The following is a 9,426-nucleotide window of genomic DNA, read 5'->3' as shown; positions in this document are numbered from 1 at the left end:
AAAGGGGGCAGATTTACTGTGTGTGTGTGTGTGTGTGTGTGTGTGTGTGTGTGTGCTTGCGTGTGTGTGTGTGTGTGTGTGTGTGGCATGTGTGTGTGCATGTGTGTGTGTTTGTGCATGCATGTCCATCTACAGTGTGCACCTATTAGAAAGTTTAATTGTTTTACTTTATCCTCTGGATACAATTTATTCCATTTTTCTATTTGATTTCTGACTGTTAGAGTGAGTTTTTAAATTTTTTATTGTTTCCAACTCTCATTCCTCTTAATGTTTAAATGTTTTCAGAACTCAGCTGTACTTACCAGATTCATGAAACCACTTCCTGCCTGAACAACATGCCCCCTTATCGAGCTGCAGTTTCAACCACAACTGGACTGTTAGAAGCATCCAAACAGACTATCATCTCATCGCTGCTGTAAGTCACTTTTACCTGTTCATGTATTGTTTTATGCAGCCCTGTCTCATGGCAGTTCATGAAATGGTGACGTTATTTAAACTATTGATTCGTGTACAGGGACACGGTTTTCGGGTTTTTATGGTGTTGGTGAGCACGAATTTAAAACTAATGTATTTAAATAGGAAGCATATTACTTTATAACAGCACGATTATGGTAGCAAGTAGTTTTGAAAAGCCGAAAATCCGTGTAAGGAGGTTATTTGGGGTGGTGGATGGGTCAAACAACACAGGACTTTCACCCCGGAGACCGTGGATCGCGTCCTGCGTGTGGTAGTTCCTTTCCGCATTCTTGTTCTCCTAACCACAACCTTTCCCTGTCTCTCTTTTCTTAACCACAACCGTCCCGTTGTTGTAGCGGGTCCCCCGTTATTTTCGCCATTGTTGTCGCCGGCGTGCAGCGTTTAATTTCCCTGTTGTTGCGTCCTCAAAGAATCCTGTTGTCACCATCTCCCCCAGAGCAGGCAGCCCAGCTGCAGCCCAGTCGCATGAAAGTTCGTGAAATGGTAACGTTCCAATTTCCATGAAATAAAGTAGAAAAATGTGTCCCTGTACACATATCAATTGATCAAAATAACGTGACTATTTCACAAACTGCCGTGAGACTGGGTTGTTTTATGAGATAACAAAGTAATAATCAAAATTTTGTTTTCTAAAATATTAGAAACACTAAAGCAGAACCAGAAAACCCAAGACATTATAAATTAGGGCGGCGAGTTCCAGATATTCTGTCCAATAAAACAAGCGACCGTCTCCACCGTGCGACGTGTGTTTACAGTCTTTGGTGTTCGACAAAGTGCAGTGTGAATGCAAACCGAGCCAAATGAAAAATGCAACAATGCTGCAACCAAACTATAGGTGTGAAAACGCCCTAAGTGCATTTTCTGAAGTTCTTAAGTACAAATGTAAGATACTTATGCTTAACCTGAGTATTTCCATGTTATGTCACTTTCTACTTCTACTCCACTACATCTCAGAGGTACATATGGTACTTTCTACTCCACTACATTACAGTTTTTTTCGATTGCTAAACAACAGTGGGCACAACTGGAGTCACATGTGCAAAACTCAAACTACAGTCTGCACTACCTACAGTCACCTGAGCTAAACAGTTCACATCACCTGCAAAACTCATTCAAAGCAACACAACTCTTAACACACGTCTCAAAACAGGCTCAGTGCAGCAACACTATGCACAATCCTCACTGAGATAACACACACCGTCACTCAGAACACACTGAGAGTAAAAACACTAGCATCAAACACCAAAACAGAAATTACTAACTTTTTCATCTTTACAGTTTGAACAATTTGAGTGACTTGACACTACTCAACAGTTTATTTAAGGAAAAAATATAGATTGTATAGCATACCAATTTTTACATAAGGTAAACAAGAAGGAATGAAAATCAGCAGTTTTCTTCAATAAAGTATTTTGTCTCTAGTAATTTATGGAATTACTGGGGGAAAAAAACTAAAGGTACATACATAACAGTACCAAATAGTGTGACTAATTATGCCTCTCTCCAGCATCATGTGGCAATTTCTCTTCATCACATTTGATGTCTTCATCATCTCTAAATACAAATGAATGTGGTGTTTCTATTGCTTTCACCTCTATTACTTTCTGAAAAACAGTAGGAATGCAGTTTTACTATAATAAAGATATAGTGTTTTTCACTTTTTTTGTATAGCTGTGTATATAACCTCAGACATCTTACCTGGACATATTGGTATCTTTGCTCTTTTACCTGTTTCTCTCAAACAGTACAGTGTATAATTGTTTCATTCTTATTTGGTGTTTGTATTACAAAAAAGTCTTTTTGAGCTTTCTCTGTATAAATACCATATATGTTCACTAACTAGTCTAAAACAAGACACCTGCTTAGGCTTTCAGCTAAAATTGCAATCAGCAATGTTTGATAGGCACCAGACTGGAATCTATTCTGTTAACAGTTTTGACAGCAGTGTGTTAGCATTTGAACAAAGTGCTGTAAATCTACAGTGTTGTGCACGTTGTGGTTAAAGTCGTGGGATAAGTGTGTAGAGTTTTGAAAACTGTGTTCAAGCAATGAAAAACTAACTAGAGTTTGGTCCACATGAACTGCTGCTGTGCAGACTGTAGTTAGAGTTTTGCACATGTGACTCCAGTTGTGCCCACTTTCGTTCAGCAATCGAAAAAAAACTGTAATCTAAAATATGTCTGTCTGTCTGTCTGTGTCTCTCTCTCTCTCTCTCTCTCTCTCTCTCTCTCTCTGTCTGTCTGCCTGTCCGCCTGTCTGTCTTTCTGTCTCTCTGTGGTGGTCGTCAGAAACCTCCACAGTGTGTCTGACAGAACAGATGTGTGACATTATATAGACATTGTAATCAATACCAAATCACCCTCATCCTCTTTCTCCCTGTACAGGTTGAAGACATCATGGCGAGTAAAGCTGTACACGAGTGCACTATTGAGATTGAGAATAAGTGCTCTGAGTTCACCCTGTGTAACCCTCAGTGAGTATATATTTAACTTTTTACCAATGTGTGTCTTTTCCTTACAAGATCAGGCTGTTCTCATGAAGCACTCTTACATATAGCTCTGAAAATCAAAGCTCTGTAATTCAAGTTCAAGTTACTTTATTTGTCCCCCAATGGGGCAATTTGTTGTGCAGTAGATAGTATACTACAAATCACACACACTCACACACCCAATACAGAGATTGCCTACCTTGCAGGCATAGTTAAAAACAATAAAAACGGTAAATAATCAATAAATAGTAAGTCAATAAGTTATCTATGGTTCTTTATAGAATTAAGAAGTAGAATGGCTGTAGGTACAGAAGAGTGTTCTGTTGGTTCTGAGTTTTGGGAGTTTAAAGCATGATGCAGATGGCAACATGTGAAATTCAGCCTGTAAGGGATGAGAACTATCTGACAGGATAGATTCAGCCTGTAAGGGATGAGAACTATGTGACAGGATAGATTCAGCCTGTAAGGGATGAGAACTATGTGACAGGATAGATTCAGCCTGTAAGGGATGAGAACTATGTGACAGGATAGATTCAGCCTGTAAGGGATGAGAACTATGTGACAGGATATATTCAGCCTATAAGGGATGAGACATGTGTGACAGGATAGATTCAGCCTGTAAGGGATGAGAACTATCTGACAGGATAGATTCAGCCTGTAAGGGATGAGAACTATGTGACAGGATAGATTCAGCCCTTCTTACCATCTGCTTCTGATAAAGTTCCTCCAGACCTTTCTGCTTAGAACCCGTGATGCAGCTGCTCACCTTAATTCACCTGGAAAGGGAGTTTTTTTGTTTCAGAGAAATGGACCACGTTGACGGCTGCTGTATAAAGGCTGTTTCATGCTGCTTGCGTTTAGCGTGGTCGGGGCTCTGGGGACGGCTCGCATGTTCGCCGCGAACCACTTCCTCCCAGGTGTTCATGTCTAGGGAGTGTTTTTATCCAAACCACAATTTGTTTTTTTCTAATCTTATCTAGTTGTTTTGGTGTCTAAACTTAACTGACGTCGCTGCATGCACTCACTTTTTGTCCGCTAAGCTCAACTGTAACAATGAAGACACACCGGGTGCATAAGCGTCGCGTATAGCCTACGTGCCATTTATAGCGGACGGGTATTTCTCTGTGCAGGTTAAAAAGCAATCCTTCTCCTCTCGGCTCTCTGTCAGATAAAAAGAGACCGGATATGTGTGTGTGTGTGTGTGTGTGTGTGTTTGTGTGTGAGTGTGTGTCCTTGTGTCTGTGTGTCTTTGTGTGTGTATCTGTGTGAGTGTGTGTGTGTCTGTGTCTTTGTGTGTGTGTGTGTGTGTGTGTGTGTGTACCTGATTGCATATGCGTGTGTGTGTGTGTGTGTGTATGTGTGTATGTGTGTTTGTGTGTGTGTGTGTGTGTGTGTGTGTGTGTGTGTGTGTGTGTGTGTGTGTGTGTGTTGAGGCTGATCACGTGTCTTGCTGTGAGAAGTCAAGACAGCCAAAATCACCATAAATCTGGGTTTTTTGAAATGTGTTTTATTTTTGTAAAGCATCCGGCTGCACTGTGGTCTTCCTGTGATTACCTGCGTGGCTTGACACATTTGCTCGCGTCTCGCACAAGATATAGAGGAGAAATAATCGCTGCAGCGCGCGGGACATCGGGGACATCGGGGACGCTCTGCACCCGGTATGAACGGACAGATTGGATAACATGGGCGCCAAAATGAAAATAGCTGCGCTATGCAGCTATACGCGCCCGGTGTGTTATCACTGCACGGTGCTCTGTACCCTGCTCACAATCACCTTTTCTCAGCTAAATTTAACCGTAAAGAAGCTAAACTAAACTGCCATGTGACCGACCGGCGGTCGCCTGATTTCATAGGATATCATAATAACTGTTCATGAGAAAGTGTTGCAAGATGGGAGAATTGGGAGCTTCGGAGCTGCTAACAGGTCGCCCCCCACCCGGTCCAATCTTTGTGCTAATGCTGCATTCCAGGCAACCCGTAACCGGTGTTTTCACAACCTTCTACCGGTGAAAGCGCCCTGGAACGTTAGTCAAACCCGTAACTTACTCCCCGTGAACTGGTACCAGATGGTTGTACTCCCAGTTCCAGTTTTTGATGTCACACACACACATAAACAACAATGGGGACCCCTGTTGATGCTGTACAGACACCGGTGATTAAAGGTGAGAATTAGAAATAAATAGGCAATGTAAACTCATTCTGCACATTGTAATCAAAACAATACACATACGATTGTGTACTACTACAGGTTATGTTTATTAAATGAAGCCCAAAATATGTCGCCGACTACAAATCGCTAGTATCAGCTAGCGCTAGCTAACATCCGCGTTAGGTAGCCGCTAGCTAACTTTGTCGTGACTTTGCCTGGAATGCTACCAAGTCGTAACTTACGGGCTAAAAATTGTGTCTGGAACGCAGCATTAGCTAGGCTAAACATGTCCTGGACTTATCTCTAGATGTTCCTTCTAGAACATGTGTCAAACTCAAGGCCCACAGGCCGAATCCGGCCCCTCGCAGATTTTGATACGGCCCGTATATTAATTTAGGTCAATAGACTTTGGCACACATAGTTTTTGTTAGCTTTTTGCAATGTTTTTTTTCTGACCTTTTTGCTACTTTTTCAATGTTTTTTGGCCTGTTTTACGTCATTTTTTCTGCAATGTTTTTGTTGCTTTTTTTCAGCTTTTTTTGTCGTTTTTTTCTTTTATGGCTATGTTACTTTTTCTTTTGCTCACTTTTTTAGGTCTTTATGTCGACCAAGCTGTAAGTGAGAAGATTATATGAGACATGCAATAATATAATAAAAGATGCTTGACTTTTGCGATGATGATAATAGTATGTGAATAAACTAAACATGTCTGGCCCTGGATGTGATTCTTATTTTCCAGCATGGCCCTTCGCGGAATTGAGTTTGACACTTCTGATCTAAAACATGTCAAAGTGTTTCAGTGACTAACTCCGAGGGTTTTTTTGTTTCTTGTGTCACCAGGGTGTACACTAAAAGTGGTTTCTGTAAGAGTCCTCTGCCACCAACACTTGGCCCGTCTGAATCCGGCAAAGCTCAGTTCAACAAGACTTTTTTCTCGACAAGTGGAGCTGTTGGAGTCTTCACTTACGATCTCCAGAATAAGACCAGTGACGAATGCCTTGAAAAAGTGGCTGTCATGTTCTCTGCCCCTTATGGCTTCAACATGTACTCAAACAAGTATGCAGTGGGAGTCTTTGACAATGATAAAAAGTGTGATCGCAGACTTTTTTATGAGATGTGTTACATCAAGCACCCACAGCCAGGGTTTGTCAGAGGTAAAGCTAAAGACTCACAAAGTCTGACTCACAAAGGTGAACGTGTTACCATCCGAGCCACCATGTCAGACGGTTACATATCTGTTGTCAAGGTACAGGTGTGCATCAAATGAAATATGAAGCATCACGGAAAACCGAGAGCTTGGTGACCGTGACGAGATTAACATCACTTACTATACCTTTAAACCATGTAAACCTATTCTGGTTTAACCTATAAATACAATTATGAATCTTAAAAAGGAGCATAATAAAAGGTCTTTAACTCAAAAGATTAATCAACTTTCATTTTATAATGTCACGTTTATTTCTCGACATTAGTTTATCTTTATATATCTGAATCTGTGTATGAACTGTTGTCTCTGTCTGGTTACAATGTTTTTATTAATTTAATAACATGTGTGTATCCTTCATATAATCACTCGGGTCTGAAAATAAATTCTGAACTTCAACAACATGGTCCGAGGTTTATTTCTTACAGTTTTCGCCCATTGCTTACAGACTAAAAACGAATGCTTAGACCGAAGCCTCAATACCTAAACTTCTTGTAGCATACCTTAAACACAGTGTAACCATACCTTGAACACAGTGTAACCATAGCTTAAACACATTGTCAACTTTGCACTTTGTTTGCAATTCTGTAACACACTTAATGCGAAACACTACACACATTTTCTTACATTAGACACTTTGTTCAAAAACGAAATCTCCTGTTATTGGGAAAACACTCAAATGCAAAACTCATCTGGCAATTGTAGGCACTTACATAACACTTGCACAGAAAACAGAACACCAATCGGTCTGAGCCTTAGCACTACCAATAGGCCCCAGTGAAGCCATTTTGAGAACTTTGCAAGCATGGAGGCAATGAGAGTCAGAGTAAGAGGAGAACAAAGAGAGAGAGGAGTCGAACGTGGAAGAGGATGAGGACAACGACAAGGACCAGTGGGGAGACGTGTATCAGATGACATCAGGGCTACTCTGGTGGACCATGTGATAAATCATGGCCTGTCCATGAGGGGGGCTGGGCAAAGAGTCCACCCTAACCTCAGTCGCTACACAGTAGCATCGATAATAAGGACATTCCAACTGGAGAACAGGTATATCTTCAAGTTTCTACTTCAGACTCTACCTACTCTATGTGTTACAGGATTCTGTATCATATTACAGTATTACTGTAATAACTGTACTATACAAAAATGGGTAGTGCTGTGAAGTATATGTAAAGGAATACCATTGTGATGGTACAGTACTGTGTACAGTTTGAAAGTACAGTATCTGAAAAAAGAACCTAACCAATGACATCTTGTGGTGGCATTTTCTACAGAATGGTTGGACGACCTCTTCAACGTGAAAGGGAACGGCTCTTCACTCAACAACAAGAGCTTGCCATCATCGAAATGGTGCGAGAAAATAATGCAATGCGACTTCGTGAGTTGCAACAACGCATAATTGCAAATAGAAATGTATTCAACAATATCAACAGTGTCAGCATTTCTACACTGAGTCGCATTCTACAGAAACATAACTTCAGAATGGAGCAGCTGTACAGGGTGCCATTTGAGAGGAACAGTGTCAGGGTCAAGGATCTGCGCCATGATTATGTGCAGGTATGTGTCACTTTGCTTTGCATACTATATATTGTGATGTGGAAATGAGGGTTTATGCTGCCACCTGCCCTGCCTGTAGCTTGTAGTTTTTTTTCTATACTGATCCAACCCAGCCCCTACTTGTGTGAAAATATAGACATTGTAGTTACTGTATGTGTTTTAAGTAACACTATTCAATATTTTCTGTTACAGAGTGTTCTGGATTTTGATGCCGCCGAACTGCCACATGAGTTCATCTACATGAATGAGGCAGGCTTCAATCTAGCCAAAACCACCGGGGCCATAACATAGTTGGACAAAGGACCGTTGTAAATGTCCCTGGGCAGCGTGGGGGAAATATAACCTTGTGTGCTGCAATTAGTGTCCAAGGAGTCCTTCATCACCATGCCACTATAGGTCCCTCCAATACAGGACAGATCATTGCTTTTCTAGATGCACTACATGCAGTTGTGCAGGAGAGACCAGATCAACCCAGTTTTGTTGTCGTCTGGGATAATATTAGTTTCCACCGGGCTGCTCTGGTCCGAGATTGGTTCAACAACCATAACCATTTCACAGTTTTATACCTGCCCCCTTACTGCCCCTTTCTAAATTTCATTTCATTTATTTGTATAGCACAAGTAAACACAACATAAGTTGACCACTGTGCTTCACATAACAAGAGTCAGGAAAGATAATAGAATAAAACATCCTTCAGACAGCAGAAAACATAAATAAAAATAAGAATTTAGAGAAATGAACGCTCCAAGAGATAAAACTTTAGTTTGAGTTTAAACTCCTATAAAGAGGACAGCGATCTCAAGGAGACGGGGAGGCTATTCCACAGCCTAGGACCAACAACAGCGAAGGCACGGTCCCCTCTTGACTTTAGACGCGAGCTTGGCTAGGACAGATTATAGTTGCTCGTGGACCGTAGACACCTACCAGGTACATTCAGATTTAACAGTTCGGATAAGTAAGCTGGTGCAAGACCATTTAAGGATTTAAAAACAAACAGCAGTATTTTCATCTCAACTCTGTAACGCACCGGCAGCCAGTTAAGAGACAATAGGAGTGATATGTTCATGTTTGCAAACCCCAGTCAGGAATCTGGCAGCTGCATTTTGGACCATTTGAAGCCTTGTAATAGAGAACTGGGGCAGTCCTGCATATAAGGAATTACAATAATCCGGACGGGATAGAACGAAAGCATGGATCACTTTTTCAAGCTCTATTGGTGATAGGAAATGCTTACCTCTGGATCCATCCATCCATCCATCCATCTTCGTCCGCTTATCCGGTGTCGGGTCACGGGGGGAGCAGCTCCAGCAGGGGACCCCAAACTTCCCTTTCCCGAGCAACATTAACCAGCTCCGACTGGGGGATCCCGAGGCGTTCCCAGGCCAGGTTGGAGATATAATCCCTCCACCTAGTCCTGGGTCTTCCCCGAGGCCTCCTCCCAGCTGGACGTGCCTGGAACACCTCCCTAGGGAGGCGCCAGGGGCATCCTTACCAGATGCCCGAACCACCTCAACTGGCTCCTTTCGACGAAAGGAGCAGCGGCTCTACTCG

General features: G+C 41.8%; 1 protein-coding gene across 1 annotated transcript; it reads left to right on the top strand.

Moving 5' to 3' along the window:
• Positions 1-316: 316 nt before the first annotated feature.
• Positions 317-6,701, top strand: LOC120575302 (DELTA-actitoxin-Aas1a-like; the record flags this gene model as incomplete). Its single annotated transcript, XM_039826023.1, has 3 exons — positions 317-415; positions 2,862-2,950; positions 5,955-6,701. Coding segments are annotated over 3 exons (615 nt in total), but the record flags the coding sequence as incomplete, so codon positions are not given.
• Positions 6,702-9,426: the final 2,725 nt, after the last annotated feature.

This window comes from Perca fluviatilis, chromosome 15 (genome assembly GCF_010015445.1).
Source record: "Perca fluviatilis chromosome 15, GENO_Pfluv_1.0, whole genome shotgun sequence".
Classification (NCBI taxonomy): domain Eukaryota; kingdom Metazoa; phylum Chordata; class Actinopteri; order Perciformes; family Percidae; genus Perca; species Perca fluviatilis.
This window is presented reverse-complemented; position numbering and strand designations above follow the sequence as displayed.